Source organism: Epinephelus moara, chromosome 18, assembly GCF_006386435.1.
Source record: "Epinephelus moara isolate mb chromosome 18, YSFRI_EMoa_1.0, whole genome shotgun sequence".
NCBI classification, from domain to species: domain Eukaryota; kingdom Metazoa; phylum Chordata; class Actinopteri; order Perciformes; family Serranidae; genus Epinephelus; species Epinephelus moara.
This window is the reverse complement of record NC_065523.1, coordinates 17,076,997-17,096,234: the sequence shown is the minus strand read 5'-3', so window position 1 is coordinate 17,096,234 and position 19,238 is coordinate 17,076,997. Positions and strand designations below refer to the sequence as shown.

Sequence of the window (19,238 nt, the reverse complement as noted above, 5' to 3'; positions counted from 1 at the left end):
ACTGTGGTATAATTAAAAGTCCTGCATTCACATGTTACTTAAGCACAAGTACAAAAGTGTAAGTATCACAATATATTTAAAGTAACAAGAGTAAAAATCCACATTATGCAGTATGGCACATTTCAGTGAAAAAATTCTATCATTATATATGTGTTATTATTGATTTACTTAAGCTACAGTTGGTAACTTTTATATAAAAAAAAGTTTGTAATATTTGCTTAAACTGTAACAATATTCACAGAACAATAAATGAGAAAGGTAACCTGTGAAAAAAATCAAACTCTTCTGCCCACTCTATGCCTTTTAGTGCTTCTAATGGCCTTACCTTGTGTGAACAAAAATAACCAATCAGAGCGGAGGAGTCAAACTGTCAAACTAGGCAGCGCTGATCAAATATGAATCAGGATTCTGTTACTGTGTTGTCTCAGATGTTTTCAGAAACATATTTTAGTGTACTGTTTAGCTGTAATATGAGAAAGTTGGTTTAGCTGGTGGGTGGCGCTTGGTTGCCTACGTCAGATGACTGTATCCAACATAGCGGCCAGGTCACCTTCTCATTTTACAGCTAAACAGTACACATAAATATTTTTCTGACAACATTTGAGGCAAGAAATAAGCAATGTAGTAACAGAATCTTGATTCATATTTGATCCACGCTACCTAGTTTAACAACAGTTCACAAGCTGCAAGTGACATGATTGACAAGTGCATTAGAGACTCCTCCACTCTGATTGGTTGTTGCTAAAGGACCCACACAACATGTCATTAAAGAGGCCTCGCTTCCAGTTCCAGCAAATCATGTGTAAAGAACTGTGGGTACTTCACGCCCACTGAGGACACACACATACATCCTTGAAAATCGTCTGACGTAAGGACTCGGCCCTCAGTAGAATTTGAAGCCTCCTTGACATTGACGGGATTCGATGACAAAGCCTTGTTGAACTTCAGCCATTTAAGGATCCTTCCCTGACTTTGAGAAGCACCAATATTGTCACATCCTGTTTTATTTTGCTGTGTCCTGTTGATCTTACTAGGTTGATCCACTGATTGGCAGACACCTATGCTGACAAGTTGGCAGACGTCCTTGTTCAGCTCGCTCCCTCTCCATCCTGCTGCAGCAGGACCTATGTCGTGTTTGGTGTCTGGTTTTCATTTATTCAGTCATTTATTTCAATAACTTTTCATGCAGTAATCTCCTCTCCTGGTACGGTGTTCAATATTATGTTCAGTGTTTGAGCCAGCTGTGACATTGTCATAGTCATTGCACCTGAGGGGGCATGTCTGTCAAGCAGGAGTGCCTGTGGTGTCCTCCCTGCGTCAGGTGTGATCATATGACCTCATGATGGATACTTCTGACAGTATTATTACTCAGAATCTGCAAAGTACCTGAAGATTTCCATTAAATGTATATGAGTTAAAAGTACAAAACCTGCCTTTAAGATATAGTGAGGTCAAAGAAGAGAGCAGCATGATATCTGAATCACTCAAATAAAGTACAAAAGTACAGATCTTGAGTAATGTATTTTGTTACTTTCAACCATGTGGTGATAATGACAGCATGAGGCCACAGGGGGGCGTTACAGTGCTGGTTTAGGTTCCTCTTCATAACATTCTGTACACCTCTGAAATTCTTATGAATGTTAACAATGACTGATCTATAACATCATACAGTGTCTCTCTTTTAGGTTACCATGAGACCAATTAACAGCTGAAATAGATTGATGGTAGGTTTCTAGATGTATTTGTCTGTTATGAAGCACTAACATATATATTTATCGCTGCAGGTAAGAGGAACACATGCAGGACATCAGTAATAGCATCTTAAATAACATCACCTACAAGCAAAAGCTCTGACAAAGACTATTGGAGCCATGAATGTAGTTGTTGTTATTGTTGCATAACACTTTTACATGGCAGAAAACAAAGAATTACAATATATTGCTCCATAAAAAAGTGGAGAGTATTCTCTGTTGGTAAGATAATTACACAGAACTACAAATCTGGAAACATATGTGAAGCCAGTAAGCAGTAGGCCTTTCTCACAGCAGCTGTCACAGTGGGAAAAGCAAAGGTTTACTGATAACACAATTGATGGCTCTGTTATTCTAGTGTTACAGTGAGAGTGACGGTGAGTAAGAATGCAGGGTAACAGGAACCTGAAATCAAAGCAACTAACTGGAAGTCAGCCATCATTCATTTCATTATTTGCGCTTGTGTTGTTGCAACTGTGGCAAGTCAAATTGTCTTGGTGAAAAAAGGCTTATATTCTGCTTGCATGTACATACTTGCCCTCCAGGTGGTGCCAGTGTCTTCCTTCTCTTCTACCAGCAGCAACACTGAAGAGGTGTAATTAACTGAACATGCAGTTTTAGACCATTGTTGGGATTATTAGAATTCCTTGCTAAACCCTTTGACTGACTTTTTGAAACTACTATTAAGTCATCTATGGGTGATTCCATTGTACTCTCTGCCCTTTACTACAGAAACAAACCTGACTCAACAAGACTGTCACATTAGCATCATATGTGAAAACAGGTTTCTGCAGAAAGCAAACAGAAGTTTGACTCCGGGTGGCCTGCTAATGTGACACATATGGTTTGATTAATGTACTTTCAGATATGTGATGATATCAGAGACATTTCATTTGTTATGGCACTATAGAGACATTCCATATTGACGTCATAAGTATTAGCACTGTTTCATCATATATTTGTTAATTGACTGTTGCTCACCAATAGGATTTGTGGATTAAACAGTGTTGCAAAAAACAACAAAAACAGATAAAAGCATGTTATGTAAAATTATGTGCTGAATAAAGAAACAACATAACTTACTTCTACAGCCAGAACATAAAGTGATTTTTGTGTTAATGGCTTTTCTGTTGTCTTAACTTTCTATTTAGTTTTTTTATTGTTTGATCCAATCTTTTTATTAGTTCAATGACATATCCATTTTTTTTAAATTAAAAAAATGTTTCAGTGTCTATCTAAGTTTTGTATCTGCAACCACTTCCTCAAACAGAGGCCAAGAAACATGCTGACGTGTTTTCTCACCAATCACAAATTATGGTGAGGCTGCACCCTCGTATGTTAGTTCTCCAATTGTAGTCACAGCATGCAGTCTTACATTTGTACTTTGTACACTTTTGAAGCACTACAAAGGCCCTGTTTACACCTGGTATGAACATTTATCTTAGGAGATCGGAACACAAATGGACAACTGTAAGTACAGGTGTGAATGCACCAAATGAGTCAATGCATCTTGTGATCCAGTTGCTGAGACCACATTTGGAGGTGGTCTGAGCTGCATATGGCCAAAGTCTCTTAGTAGTGTGTACGCTCATGGCCCAACGTGTTCTCATCCACACTCATCAAATACCAGGTCAGCGTACCTAAATGTCAAAATATGATGCACTGGTGTGTATCATACAATAGCAAAAGGTGCCTCTGCGTGTCAGGATCTTACCCTGAGCTCACTGACAAAGTGTCAGTGTTTAACGACTTGGGAATGAGAGCGGGCTTCAAAGCCACACTGACGGACCATCTGCTCAGATGACACCTTACTGGCATTGCCATGAGTAGAAGCAGCGTTAAAGGACTGTCCCTGGAGCCACTCACCCCCCAGCAAATGGTCACTTCAGCATCTGCCAGGTTAGCATGACTTAACAGCAGCTGTTGAATGGTCCCAACAAACTCACACCAAGACCAAAATGGCTCAACTCAACTAAACCTGTTAATAACCCTTAGTTAACAGCCATGTGATGCGAAAAGTTAGCCCTGTCACTGTGTGTGTGTGGATGGACCCCCATTGAGTTTATAGCATGACAAAACTAAAATTACGTGTTTGTTTGCATGTAGATTTGAGATCTGATCACAAGTAGTCATGAATGAGGAGACACATCATAATGCCAGGTGTGAACAGAGAGACTGAGCCATCCACTTGTAGACAGATCACCCACGGCACAAGTTAATACCAGGTGCAAACAGGCTCAAAGATTCCTATCCACTGACTGAATCCTTTCTTCAGTCTGCTGTGACTATCTTCAGTCTACATCTATCCCCACATGTCTACATTGAGCAGTCATGGTGGATAGCACTGGAATGACAGGGGCCTTTAAGTTTTATCACAGCAATCATTCAAGGACAGAGAGCAGACCAACTACCTGTGCGCACGCCATCAACCAGTAAAAGCTACAGCATGCATAGGGTGAGAGGGAAGAAAATGGGTCAGTCTGCATGTCTCCCTTCTGCTCTAGACTCTATTGTGTGCAGTAAGTGGCCCCACGCCCAAATTACATTAAATATGCTCCTACAGGTCAAGGCACTGTGGGAGAAATGCAGCATTATCACTCTATTCCCTCTTAATGAGCAGCTCTGCAGCTTCAGAGTCTCTGCCAACTTTCTCTGCGTGTTTTCTTTTTCCAAGGAAGCTGTCACATATAATTAAATGCTCTGAGTCAGACCTTATTAGATATCGCGTCTATCACAATGTGCAACACATATAAAATGGTGACATGTTTTTGTACTCTGACACTCTCTCTTAATATCACAACAATTATTAGCTCTACCTGGAAGGCCCATTAACACCATTACTATCAGGCGGGAGCCCTTAATTGAACCACTCACACAGCATGAGCGGTGTAAGGTGCCAGGATTATTGTGACAGATTCATCATCAGTCAGTCCTACCTTTGCAAGTTGAAGCTTGTCGTTACACGGTGATCCCAAATAAGGTGTGGAGGATGTCTGTTTCCAGTAAATGTGAAAGGAAAAGAACAAGTTCGGTGAACTGATGAGTAATGCATGTTTAGTTTTTCTTGTGAACTTGAGTGGTTTCACCCCATCTCTATGCTAATTTTATCTCAGGACAATGATGTGATGTTTAGCACAGACCGGGCTAATTTCAAGGCAGCACTTACTAAAATATGCTTTACAACTTCTGCTAATTACAACTAATCAATGTCATGCATTTGACCATACTCCAAATGTATGCTTATAAAAATCTGCATCCCAAAAATGCCCTTACATTTGTGTTTCTGACTGTGCAGGCTCTTGGTAAATGTTTGATTTGGGAATTCTTCCCACACAGAAACTAAAACAAGCCCCTCACAATGCTTTTCTGTGTGATCACTGATGTGGAATTTAGCTATCTGGGATGGGAGCAGAGTGGGGAGAGAAGTTATAATCACCTCAGTGGGCTGTTGTGCTCACTGAGGCTGATATTTGTTCCCTCATGATTGCATCCCATAATAGATATTGCATTTTGAGGGATCTACTGGGTCTCAACAACAAATGTTCACCAAGCAGTGTTGAGAGTAGATTAAACTACCCCACAGTATATGAAGTAGTTAAGATTCCCACAACCTTAAAAATCTACAGCAGTAAAATACAACATACACACTGACGCAGCAGCAATATTAATCCAAAACATCATATAAAATAGTAAAATACTGACATTTTGCTTTTAATACTTAACATACTTTAAATTTAAGGGGATTTTCAACCAGCTTTGTGTCATAACAATGTGGGTAGTATGTGTAAATGAGCTGTGGTGGACTTACCTTCATCATACCAGCGCTGAGATCTCCCTGCTCATCTCTCAGCTAAAACGTGTCATCCAGCGAAGTTTTTGCTGGCTCTAGGACTGTTGCTCGACTACAGATTGCACTTCCACATTTTCATTTACCCGCCACCAGGAACACAAAGAGTATAGAAGCTAAGCCAAGATTCTGTCACAGTATTGCCTGTTTCTTGCCTAACATGTCTCCAGAAACATATTTTTAGTGCACTGTTTGGCTGTAATACGAGAATTGGTGAACAAGCAGCATACTGTTTCTTGTATTGTAAAAACTGAGGCTGAAAATATTGAGATCAAACTGTAAAACAAAGCAGCGCTGATAAAATATGTACCAAGAATATGTATACATCACCCACCAGCAGGAGCTTTTATGGGTCCAGTGTGTCACAGTGCATTCTGGTAGGTGTAGTGTTTTCTACCTCTTGAGCAAATGCAAATGCCACAGTCCATTTTATCCATTTTTTCTGGTCATGTAGCATCAATTTCAAAAGTATTTGCATCTTGCTTCTGCATAGATAGTCTACTTTTATGAGAAGACTGTTTTTCTAGCAGTGACACACTTATTTAAAGTGAAAATATTTAAGTATTGCAAGTGGTTTTGAATGGAGAGCTTTTACTTGTAGTGTAGTATTTTTACAGTGTGCTATTGCCACTTTTAACCAAAGGATCTGTGTACTTTTTCCACTACTGTCATCATGAGAACAACAGCAGGTCCCTCTTGAGACATCCCTGGTTGTCATAGCAGCAGGTGGATCTGTTGAAGTGACGCTGTTACCCTGGAAACGGCCACCTGTATTTGCTGGGATATACTGTACCAGGGGCCGTCGCTCAGACTTAAAGCCACATAGGATTTATGAGCCGTCGACAATCACAGCTTTACAATCCACAGGCGTGAAATGGACCTTTGCAACGCTGGCATCACAAAGTTCAGTACAGCATTGATAAGTGAGAAGGCAAACAGGGAAATCGATAAACAGCAGCGCATTCGACAAACACCACACAATACGACCTTTGGCTGGGTGGGTAGATAAGTCCTTCCCCCTTCCTCCCACTCTCCCCCTCTCTGTCTTTCCTTGTCTATGTGGAGTGTGTGTCTATTAGCCATGATAATAAAGACAGGGGTTTGAGCAGCGGGTGGGGATTCTGGCATTACAGTGACTTTGGGGAGATAAGGGGATGGCTGCTCTGCCTGTGGAGGCCAAAGTAAAAGAGAAAGATTTGTGATGTAGGTGGAGTTAGTGTAGATGAGGGAGGGTGAGAAAAGAGAGTTTGAACATGTGCAGAGAAGTGTGAGGAGGGCAGAGCTGTATTGGGTTAGTAGGGAGTGTTGGTTTTTACAGAAGAGAGAAGACAGATCAAGCTGCAGGCACACCACACAGCTGTGACAAAGGAAGTGTGATAATCAGCTTGGGAAATGACTGTGTGAATTATTAGTTGTTCCGTTCAGAGGCCGGGGTGTTCTTAATCAGAAATGAACGGTGATGGCAGCAAACAGCGTTATGTGTCAACCTTCAGGATGCACATCAAGCCGCACCGTGCATCGTCTGCACCAGGTAATGGACCAGGAACTACTGACAACAAGCCTTCTGACAAACATATTGACACAGGTAAGGACTGCATGAGAGACAGAGAGAGGAGATGAATAATTTAAGGGTGTGTGTTTGTTGGAGAGCACCCAGCTGGTAGCAGATGTAATGTTTTAAATGTCAGTGTTTGAATAGACAAGCCTGCAAAAACAGCTTTGCTTTAATTTTATCATGATGTAAAGCAAGATCATTTTCCCTGGAGAAGATGAGACAACACACTCCAACTTTGTTGCTTTTAAAGTTCATATCCAGTGTCATGTTTGTCCTGAATTTAAATGATCAAGTATCTGATTGTTTATTGTATAGTGGCAGACTTTCACTTCATGTCAGTCCACACTGAACATCAAATTTTTTATGCTTGAAATAACACTTTTAGTTTGTACTAAACTTTTTGCTGGCTTTTGCTGAGGATCTGTAAAGATTCATTTGAAAATATAACACAGAAGATTAATCTTTTGGATAGCCACATATTAACTGTCTGCGTGTCACTGACTGTACATATGCTTACTCAAATCATTTCAGTGTGAATTGTGATTCAGCAGACATTATCACACACATCTGTCTACCAGATAACAATCTTGTACAGTAGCTTTTGCATCTCAAAACATCAGGAACTGATAAAAACAGACTTGTGTCAGCTTGGCCACAGCGCAAGTGTTTTGAAAGTTTCATTTCCAACAGCAGTGGGTTTTTATAGCAACCTGTAAGCCTTTAGTTCAGCTGAGTTATCACCAACCTGCTAATAAAAGCTTTGAGGTCGGCGCATGTTTTGCTTAAAAGAAAAAAGAAGAGGTCAGAGAGTCATGCTGAGAGCAGGGTGTGAAAATCCACCTCTCAATGTGTCTGTGTGCAGAGGTGCAGCTCAAAATAGCTGGCTTGACTGAACAGTGCCTGTCTTCAAACATCGGACTTCACAGTGAAGTCTTGAGGATTGTAAACACTGGTGAAAGGTTGATGGTAAAACACCCCTTTTGTTAAACCATAACTAGTATACTATGCACGGCATTACAACACAACAGTCAGATTTGGTCCACCTTTACACCATGTCTAGTAAAGATACTGTACTGCGCATGACGGGCCTCTGTAATGCCAATTAATTGTACCGGTGATACCACTCAGTGTCAGCCTGTGGTGTTGATAATGTGCTCTTGATACATGAAGCTTTACTGGATCAGGGGGAGAGCAGTTCCTGGGAATACCCACCCCTGTGCTTCAAGGAAGGATCAGCTCTGATGTCAGTACTGCATTTTAAAAAGAAAACAACATAGTCCTGTTACCATGAACTCTGCATTTTGTATTAAGGCAGAGGATTGATGTCAGTGGTTTTCTGGGCAGTGTGACTGGCATTCATGTGACATGTAAGTGAAAAAGAAGAACAGAAAAAGAGATGAAGTGGTGTGAACTGTTAGGGTAGATCAGAGGATGTAACACTGTGACATGCATTCATGTCTCGAGCACTTCTAGCAGGTCTTACTTCTCATTTAGAGGGACAGTTCGGATATTTTGAAGTGGGGTTGTATAGGGTACTTAGGACACATTCACACCGGCGCTATTTGGTCCACTTTAAACGAACCCTGGTCCACTTCCACGGATAGTTCGGTTCCTTTGGGAACGAGCAAACCCTGGTCTGCTTGAAAACTGGGGGTCTCCGTTCACTTGCAAGCGAACTACAGAGAGGAAGTAAACCAAAGAGAGGAAGTGACGTAGAGCGCAGTGCATTTTGGGTAGAAAAAAAACAAAGCCAACAGCGCGAACCGCTTGCTGCCTCACCTGCTGCTCATACTGGGCAGCTTCTTGTGAAAAAACAATTAGGTTTGAACACCAAAGTAAAAACAGAAACCCCAAGACTGCATCAATTTGGTGCCGCTCCATTGTTTTTGTGGTGACCAAGCCGGCTAAAGGGGGTGGATTTCCGTTTTCAGTCCTGGCCAATCGATGAGCCGGGTTTTATCTTCCTCATGCTTTTTTTCCTCCTGGTCAGTGGTTGTTTCCCCAAATGAACAGCTGTTGTAACTGCGTGACGGTAGTCCATGGGGACTTGGGTTGGGAACCGGAGGGTTGCCTGTTCAAGTCCCCGTCCGGACCAAATATGGAGCGTGGACTGGTAGCTGGAGAGGTCACCTCCTGGGCACTGCAGAGGTGCCCTTGAGCAAGGCACCAAACTGCCAACCACTCGGGGCACCTGTCCATGGCAGCCCCCTAACTCTGACCACTTTGTGCATGTATAGGTCCTGTTTGTGCATGTGTGTGTATTTCAGACCTGTGTGTTCATGACAACGGAGTGAAAAAATTGAATTTCCCCTCAGGGGGATTAATAAAGTATATAAAGTATAAAAGTAAGTAAAGGGAGGGAGATGGCTCAACTTACCCCACTCCTACGCTCAACTTACCCCAGACACGGGGTAAGTTGTGCCACAAGACCACTTTTTTTGGACATGCTATATTGTTGTGCCACAAGACCACTTTTTTTGGACATGCTATATTATCAAAATAGTTATGTTTACACTCATTCTGTTTGTTTGTAGGGATGCATAACATCCTGAAATATATGCACATATATTAGTTAGCAACAAAACTATAATAGCCTTGATGTAGTGATCCTGAATATAAAAAGTGACTCATCTTACCCCGGTCTCCCCTACAACAAAATGTATATTAGCCACCTAAAAAAGTCCCACTTAAGAAAAATCAAAATCAGTTTAAGTGTATGCTATATTTAGAATATATTCACTGCTTTATCTTTCCGTCAGAGAGCCGGTTCTGACGGAGTGTCATGAACAACTTCAGTTCCGCCTCTATGTTCTTGTCGAAGCCACCAGACTCCTTTGACAAAAACCCTTTCAAATGCCAAAGACACACAATAACAAACAAAATAACTGTTCAAGGCAGTGGTAGATCAGCAGCTCCTGTGTTCAATTACTGTTTTTCTTAATGGAGTTTGACTTTGAAGAGTGCAATATAACGGATTCAGTTCCCTGTCAGAAGCTGGGGGGGACTGCAGCCAGCTTCTTCAAACTAGGGGTATGGTGCCAGCAACAATTAGTTAGAATTAGCTCCTACTCAGTCCAGCAGAATTGCTCACCTGGTACACACACCAAAAAAGTTCGTAGCTTTGGGGTTTACTTCTGGGATTAGGCCCACTAAATATGCATGTAGTGTTTGTGTTTGTAATGTTTCTGGTCCTGCTTGCAAGTTCCCACTCAAGAAAAGTTTTCCAAATAGGCTATATAACCTGCATGGATCAAAAATTTCAATTGGAAAATTGGAAGGAAAGCTGAGCAGCATCCCTGGGAACCTGATTACATTCTCTGCTCAGGACATAAACAACAACAGAGAAAACAGAAAACAGTTGTACACTCCTCTATTAATGCTCCAGATAACATATAGCTCCTTTAATAGATGCAGTTATGGAAAGTGTGTTGCTCATTTTCTGTATCTGACCCCTCACCTCTCACCCCTCTTCTCCACATCCAGGGTGTGTTAACTCCTTCACTCATAAACGTCTGGATCCACCGGTCTTCATAGAGCCACTGCAGGACTGCTGCGTGGATGAAGGAAATGACATCACGCTGCGGGGGGTTCTCACTGGAAGTCAGCCGATCAAAGTGTCGTGGTTGCACAATGGTAAGCAGGGACAATTTACACTGCTGCATCTCGATGTTTGCTCAGGATGAAACGTTAATCCAAAGTTGTCATTAACAACGAAGAAAGAACAGCAAAAACTCACATTTGGTTTGAAAACAGGTTATTTATAGTTTCTGAGGTTCTTATCTAACCAGTTAACCTCTTGGACCCCGTACATTTGGCTTCAAATGGATGTAAAGTAGCAACAAAAATCAACTCTTTGACAATTTAGATGTTCTTCTGTTTGTGCTTGTTCCAACACACTGGAGCTTATTTTCCTTCAGACGATGCTACTGTGTTTTCATGTCTGCGTCAAATGGAAACTTTCTGGGTGTCTTTTGTCTAATTCTCAACACATTTCCCTTCACTCAGCCTGACTTATTTGGTATTTTTGGAGACTCTGGAATACTTATCATACATCAAACCAAAGTATGGGTTTGAACAATGCCTGGCCCTGCAACAAGCATTTGCAATAACAGATCCGCAACAGGGTTTAAGAGGTTAACAATAAATTTAACCTTCCTTTATCCGGCATCATTGTCAGCCCTTCCTTTCTCTCATGGCCTTCTCCACATGTTTTTTTTTTTTTTGCACAGTACACCAGCAGCAGAGAGTGTTTCTAATTTGTTTGTTTGCTCCTATGGGCAGGTGAAGTGGCCCGTTTTGGGAATCCTTCCTTCAATGGCAGGGAGACGAGTTTTGTGGTGAGGGAATGCTTGCCGGAAGATGCTGGCGCCTACACCTGCCTGGCAGAGAACAGTGCAGGGAAGACGTCCTGCTGTGCTGCTGTGTTTGTCAGAGGTGAGGGAGACACTGGGAGACACTTGAGACAGGTCCATGTTGGAAATGAGTTAAAGGAACAGTGTGTAACATTTAGGGACATTTAATGTTGTCTAGCTGTCGCTTGCAGATTGCAACCAGCTAAAACTTGAGCCAAATTGACTGATCATGTGATTAAAACCAGTAGAAACACTGTTTAAATCAGTTTTATGCTACAAATCAGTGTTTCTCCAACGCTGTTTGCCATGTCGGAGACAGCTGCTAGCTTAGCACCTGTGTGCTAACCTTTTTACTCACCTTTTTTCTCTGATAACCTAAAATCCAGATGTTCAGGAAGTTTTCACTGGAAGTGCAACTATCTGCAAAGGTCTTTTCCTCTCCATTGATTTCTAAAAACACTGAATAAAGAAGTTTCACCAAAAAAAACGAGATATATTTCCAATGCTCTCATTGCGGAGAGGCTGATAACCACGGTGGCCAACACGAATACATAAGCGAAAGGTCCGATCTAGAGCCAGTGTTTGGTTTGTCCTTTCAGGGCTACCATAGAAACATGGCAATCAACCATGAGCCCCTTTTACACTGCCAGATTTTCCGCGAATGTTGGGCCGTTTTGCCGGCAAGCTGCAAGCATTTAGACACAAAGGGCCAGATTGGCGAGTTGATCCGAGGTGCCCAATTTACACTAAAGAAAACATATTTATTATATCATATTCTATTTCTGCCAATATATCCCCCTAAATCCTACACACTGGACCTTTAAATTCTCAGGAAATTAGTCTACGACACAATTTCCTGCTGATTATTAACTCTCCCTCTTGCAAGTTTAATGTAGGGTTCCTCTTTCATTGGACTTTTTCATTGTGCTACTTTGTTCACAATAAGTAGGAGTTTCATTTCTGATATTCTGTGGTCTCATCTCCTCTTCCTCTTACTGACAACCAATCCAGACTTTGAAACTATCTGCGGTGTGAATCGTGTCTCAAATATCCTGACTTCTGCATCCAAGAGCATTGTGGAGAATGGAACGTCACCACAGTCTCCCAAAGATGAGCTACAGAAGTCTCCTACCTCCCCAACAGGCTCTGATAAGCTCAGCCCAGTCTCAGGTAATCAGATAATTGTTAATTTTACATATGGGGATATTTTAGGAGTCCGTTTATAGATCATAACACACGACCCATACAGTGCAACTTCCTTCCTTCCTTACATGTTTTGATGCACCAGAAAAATATCTCAACCTCTTCACCATTGTTTTAACCTCTTCCGGAAATCCACGTCATATTTTTAAATAAATAGGAAACACATCACTTCCAGTCCTTGTGTGATTGGCTGTCAGGCAACATTTGTATCAGTCAGGAATTATGTAAGACTCCCACAATAATAATAATACACCCACTAGAGGTTGTTGTCCCAAGTGAACACCATGTAGGGAAGTGGACAGTGCACAGTACAGTAAAACTTGCTGAGTGTGTAAACTGATAGCCATAGAACAGAAAAGCAGAGCCACACCTCTCTCCCACTAAAACCTACCTGCACTTCATCTGTCTCTGCAGAAGTCATCCCAAAGAAGAGAGCCAACTCAGGAACAGGTAAGAAACACTTTTCTCCTCTCTCTCACTATCTCTGCTGAATGACCAGGCAATGCACCTGTCTTTCCATCATCCACTTAATTATATTTGTCATTACTCACTGCTATATTGTCTGGTTTCCTCTTGTTCATTTTAATATCTTTAGAGACTGTTTTTTTGTGAGTGTGAGGTGCTTCTAATGCTATTGTGGTTTGCCCTGGAGCTACACCTGTTGTTAGTCTTTGTTCTTGATATAATGTTGTCTGGCTTTAAGCTATTGTGCTCCAATATACTGGGTAACTTTACCATAGGGTGTAGGCTGCAACAATAAAAGCATGCAAAGTTCACATAATAAGGTTTGAATGTGTGTTATGGGTGTACAGGACATGTCATACTCCTTTTTTTTATGGTTTTATGACAAAGATATAAGTGATGGCTTGAGGAGGACAGGCAATAATCTAACATACCTGCTAAGAAGGTAAACTGTGAAGCCATTTAAACCTAATTTTATCAGATTGTCTTTAGTCAAATTCTCCATCCTGATGCCACAGTATTTGAATACTGATAGTGTGAGAGATGATATTGACTCAGGCTCATATATGGAATTTTCTTAGCATATTAACATTGTATAACCACAGGATACAGAGCAGGCTTCACATGTGTGTTTGCTTCTTTTAAGTATGTTTGTTTAAGTAAACAGTGTTTGAAACATATTGAACTGGGATGCACAGGTGAGTTCAACAGGTGAATTAGCTTGACATTGTTCAACACACTTGATTACACAAGGACTGGTTGTACTTGTGTGAAGGAGGCTATATGTGCTTTGCATTTGTTTCCAGTTGGAACACTTGGTCTCCTGTTTGCTACAATAATAAGGGTCTCGGGGGAAGTAACACACTTCCAGTTTTACAGTACAGCAGAAACCACACACCACACAATCCCACCCAGCTAACACAGTCTCTCTTTCTTTATCTTACATGCCACACTGGATGGTTTCCTTCCAGTTGGATATTTAAGGCCTTCAAGTCAATACTACTTCAATAAGCAGGCAGGCTCTCAGTCAAAACACTCACTTTATTTTTGTCTCTGCAGGTCCAGCATTACATTTTGAAAACGCTCCGCAGCACCTCGAGGTGAAGGTGGGAGAAACTGCACGTGTGACGTGTTACTTCGCCGGCAGTCCTCCTGTAGCGTCCTGTTGGATCAGAAACAAAGACCAGGTGTGTTGATTTGTAAATCATGGTTTATATATCCACTTTCTGCCACCTTAACTATACAGTGTCTCCGCTGGCTCTCAGTATTAAAGGGACAGTTCACCTCCGAATCAAAAATACATATTTTTTCTTACCTATAGTGCTATTTATCCGTCTAGATGGTTTTAGTGTGAGTTGCTGATGTGTGGAGAGTGTTGGAGATACCGGCCGTAGAGATGTCTGCCTTCTCCTTCAATATAACTGAACTAAATGGCACTCAGCTTGTGGTGCTCAAAGCACCACATAAATACATTTGAAAAACTCAACAGCAATGTCTCTTTCCAGATATCATGACCCAGTTACCCAAGATAATCCACAGACCTTGTTGTGAGCAGTTTCATGTGGGAACTATTTTCTCTTTATCCAACTACACCCGCCAACCATATCACTGCACAGAAAGAAAACATGCATCTACTCATGCAAGAGAGGCTCATGCTCGTGACAGCACGAGATGTAAACATTGATGGTGTCCTCCTTGGCTGAGTTGTAAGTTTAGCTAGCTCAGTGGTGCTAGGTGAGCTAGCAGTAGATGCATACTTCCAACCTGTGATATTGTTGTTGGGAAAATTTGTAATTTTGATTTCGGGGTGAACTGTCCCATCAATCTCTCTCTTTTCCTTACACACTATATCTGCAGATAGTGGATGGTCCAGAGCTATGGGTAGAAAATACTGATCGCAGCAGTACCCTGGTCATAGCAGAGGCTAAACCACAGCACACAGGTCGCTATACTGTTGTAGTGAAGGACCGCAAGAGCTCAGCCCAACACACACTCACCCTTTCTGTCATAGGTAAGACGACACACTCACTACAGTATGTGACCATATGAAGTACACTTTATCTGTAAGCGACACTTTATTTATCATTATCATCATCATCTCACCAGAGAGGCCTCAGCCTCCAGCCTCCTCTCCTGTGATCTCCCTTGTCTCTGCCACCAGCCTTGTGCTGTCCTGGTCGGGCCCCTGCTACGACGGCGGCAGTGCCATCCTGGGCTATGTGGTCGAGGTAAAGAACCAAGGACGCGCTGAGCCTAAGGAGTGGACCGAGCTCACTGCCCAGTGTAAAAGTACCTCGTACAGAGTGTGCTCTGGGCTGCAGCCTCAACAGGAATACTGTTTCAGAGTGAGGGCCTACAACGCGGTGGGAGTAAGCGAGCCTGGACCAGTGTCACCAGTGGTTACAATGGAGCAAAAAGGTAAGATATTAGGTATTGATACCACATATGAAATTAGAGGCAAATATAATGAGGCTTATGTTACAGCTGTTGTGTCTTTGTGTACATATTTAGAGAAACCACAAGAAGAGGAGGCCCCTCAAGCATATTGCTGTGTCACTATTGACTCTTCACACAAAGTCACAGATCACTACAATTTGCAGGAGAAACTGGGAATGTGAGTATGTCAGGAAAAAACCCAAACATGTTTTTCCACTTGGCTTTAAAGAGCAATTTTCTTCAGAAATGCTCATCAACACTGAAAGCTTGACCTTTGAAGGCAAAGTCTTCTTTTTATTAGTGTGAGTTGTGTGAAAGAGGGAAAGCCTGCCAAGTGTAGCAGAGGGTGGATTAAAATACATGCATGTAGAGACACGGTTCTACTCAAGTAAACAACAGAGGTACACCAGTGCAGGTATGAGAACACCAGTAATTGCAGTTAATAACGTCAGTGCCGTACTCTTGCCCTTTGGCAGATATGTGCATACTAGAATCACAAACCTTAGATTAAAAATTGTTTGCATTTACATTTCTTTCTTAAACTCTCAGAGATTTTAAAATATGAATAAACTTGTCTCTTCATTAGGGGTAAGTTCGGCCTGGTGTTCAAGCTTACCCACAAAGAGACAGGACGTGTGTGTGCAGGAAAGTTCTACAAAGGCCGCCGTGCCAAGGAGAGGGAGGCTGCTCGCAACGAGATAGAGCTGATGAACTACCTCCACCACCCCAAACTGGTTCAGTGTCTCGCGGCGTATGATCACAAGCCTGAGATGGTCATGGTCATGGAGTTGTGAGTATTGTCATAAAAGCACAAAGTGAAAGTGAAAACCTGCAAATCTGGTTGCAAACAAAGAAATATAATAACTATTTGCTATCACTGTGGTTTGTCTGTAGTATTGCAGGTGGGGAACTGTTTGAACGTATTGTGGATGACAACTTTGAGCACACCGAGCCTGCCAGTGTGCTCTACATGCAGCAGATCCTGGACGGGATTGCCTACATGCACCAGCAGAACATCGTCCATCTGGACCTCAAACCTGAAAACATTGTGTGCGTCGACACCACCGGCACATCCGTAAAAATCATTGACTTTGGATTAGCCAGCAGGCTTGGTACGTGAGATGAAACTCTCCATATATTTACTTGTCATTCTAGTGCCTGTGTCTTCAACAGGGGGTCTGTGACACCGAGGCGTTCCTCAGAGTTACTGCAGGGGGCCACAAAATTATTGTGTGATAACTGATTAACAGTTTTCTTTCTTTTTAAAAAAAAAAAATTAAAACATATCTAAATATCATCATGAATCCAACATGTTATTAGCAAAGATAAATCAGCGTGTTCATTACAAAAACATTTAATTTACAGTACACATACTGATGTCCAGGTCAGACCAACTCACTCTGCTTGACCCTGTACATATCCATTAATCATTAACCTGAACCAAAAACTGCAAACCTTAAAGCTCAAAGTTTCTGGTAATGACTTAGCCTACATGCTTTGTGCTATAATGTATATCATTTCCAGTAGATATCACAATCTAAAACGTGTGTTTTCTCTTTTTAAAAGAACAAACAACAGAAAGACAACAAGATCTTTAAGTGGTTACGTCTTAAGCTTATGATCTCAAGCCTACACCTCGAGGTGATTAGTTTACATAAGTGCACAGCTGACAGGTGCAGTTGTTTGTTTACATGACATTACAGAACTGCATATTTAACGCATTCAGTGTTGACAGAGCGACACTTGCTCGCTTTTACAACTGGGTGTTAAGCTTACATATTTGCAGAGGGAAATATTTTTGCCAGGCATCATGACCAAAGAGATTTAAATATGTCTGACTTCAACAGATTTTCCCGGTCGAAAGAGGAATAGCGGAAAGCCTGAACTCATGATAGGCTAAATGTTACCCATGAATCCTTGTGCAATCATGTGAGCGAAGGAGCGCTGTGTGGCACTTGATGGACTGTTTTGTTTGTTTTGTTTTTGAGCAAGAGGCTCTGAGAGAGAAGACCCCAAAATATTCAGAGACTTATCTCAAGTGCAGCTCAGTTTTATATAATATTTGTAGGACGGCGTCCCTTCTCTGTCTGTTTTTGAGCTAAGGGGTTCTTTGTGTGAAAAATTAAATACTAATATGTGAGATTTCTGTTTACCAGATGGCAAAACACCTCTGAAGGTGATGCATGGGACTCCAGAGTTTGTAGCACCTGAAGTGATCAACTACGAGCCTGTGGTTTTGGCAACTGACATGTGGAGCATCGGGGTCATCTGCTACATATTGTGAGTCATACTATCACTCCCATAGTCTTCTCTGCATTCAAGGAATAGTTTGACACTTTATAAAAAGAGCTCATTTGCTGTCTTTAATGCTTTGTTGCCAAGAGTTAGATGAAAATACCACTTTCTTGTCTGTGCAATAACATGAAGCTACAGCCAGTGGCCGACTGGCTCCGTCTAAAGGTGACTAAATCCACCTATTAACACGTGGTTTTACAATATGTTTTTTGAACTGAGTAAAGAAACTAGATAATGTTTTAACTAGTGATTTTTAGAGTTGCCAGTGGATTTCGCTACCCTTAGACAGAACCAGGCTAGCTGTTTCCCCTGTTTCTAGTCTTTGTGCTAAACTAAGCTAATCTGCTGCTGTTAGTGGTTTCACAACCAAAACTCCACAATAAATGCTGGCATTGTATGGTTCTGCATGCCATGGCTTTGTTAAACAGATATATTAAATCTTTCAATTTTCATTTTTATCTTGTGACAAAGGTGTGATTAACGTGTGGTTAGGTTAATGCACAAAAAACACTTGCTTAGGGTTAGGAAAACATCACATTTGAGGTGAAAATATCTGTTTTAGTCACTACAAACACAGTTAGAAAATTTCCAAACTATTGTGAAAAATACCTGTTTTTGTTTGTCTCAGACAGTGGTCTGCAGCTGTCTGGTGCTTAGCACCTAGGTGTCATGCCACCCACATTCCCCTCCTGATGAGAAACTCAGCCCATATACTGTATATGGGCTGAGGATTTGCAACCACCGGTTTAGATGATGTACATGATATACACCATCTAAACCGGTGGTTTCAAACCTTGTTTCTTAAGGGACCATTTTTCCCATCAAAACTGATGACCTCTGACTAAGTGAGACACTTTTGGAATCTTTCATAATAGATACAATGCATAACTATAACAGTACAGAACAACTGATACACTGTACAATTAACTCAAATAGTGAACGCAATAACTGCAGGAAGCTGAAGCAAGACAAGCGTTTTTGATGCATTTTTAGAAATTATTTCCTGTAAATATTGCAACAGAGATGAGTTCTACTGATATTATCTTCTCCCTGACACTTAACCATTGTTTTATTAGTTTTTTTAGCTGTTTACTTACAGGACAAGGCTCTGTCAATACAGCTTGTGTTCAGGGGGGTATTCCAGAAAGCGGGTTATGTGAAAACTCAGAGTAAATTAACCCTGAGATGAGGGAAACTCTGAGTTATCCGTTCCAGAAAGAGAAGTAACTGAAACTCTGAGTCAGTCACCATGGTTACAGACTCTGTGAACATAACCTGCTCGCTGACAGGTTTTCTTCAATAAACCCTGAGTTTTTCTCTGTCTCCTCCCTCTTACA

The 19,238-nt window shown here is 41.4% G+C and overlaps 1 protein-coding gene across 2 annotated transcripts in view; it reads left to right on the top strand.

The window, feature by feature from the left end:
- Positions 1-6,720: 6,720 nt before the first annotated feature.
- mylk5 (myosin, light chain kinase 5) overlaps positions 6,721-19,238 on the top strand; it is a 16,072-nt gene continuing 3,554 nt past the window's right edge. The window contains exons 1-12 of one of the 2 annotated variants that reach the window (XM_050068606.1): positions 6,721-7,129; positions 10,637-10,786; positions 11,435-11,587; positions 12,517-12,675; positions 13,123-13,158; positions 14,230-14,357; positions 15,028-15,181; positions 15,277-15,588; positions 15,682-15,784; positions 16,193-16,396; positions 16,501-16,718; positions 17,763-17,886. In XM_050068606.1, the coding sequence (XP_049924563.1) occupies positions 7,048-7,129; positions 10,637-10,786; positions 11,435-11,587; positions 12,517-12,675; positions 13,123-13,158; positions 14,230-14,357; positions 15,028-15,181; positions 15,277-15,588; positions 15,682-15,784; positions 16,193-16,396; positions 16,501-16,718; positions 17,763-17,886 (1,823 nt within the window). In that variant the 5' untranslated portion in view covers positions 6,721-7,047. Of the gene's footprint in view, positions 7,184-10,636; positions 10,787-11,434; positions 11,588-12,516; positions 12,676-13,122; positions 13,159-14,229; positions 14,358-15,027; positions 15,182-15,276; positions 15,589-15,681; positions 15,785-16,192; positions 16,397-16,500; positions 16,719-17,762; positions 17,887-19,238 lie in introns of both variants that reach the window. The other variant, XM_050068605.1, reaches the window with a different exon arrangement.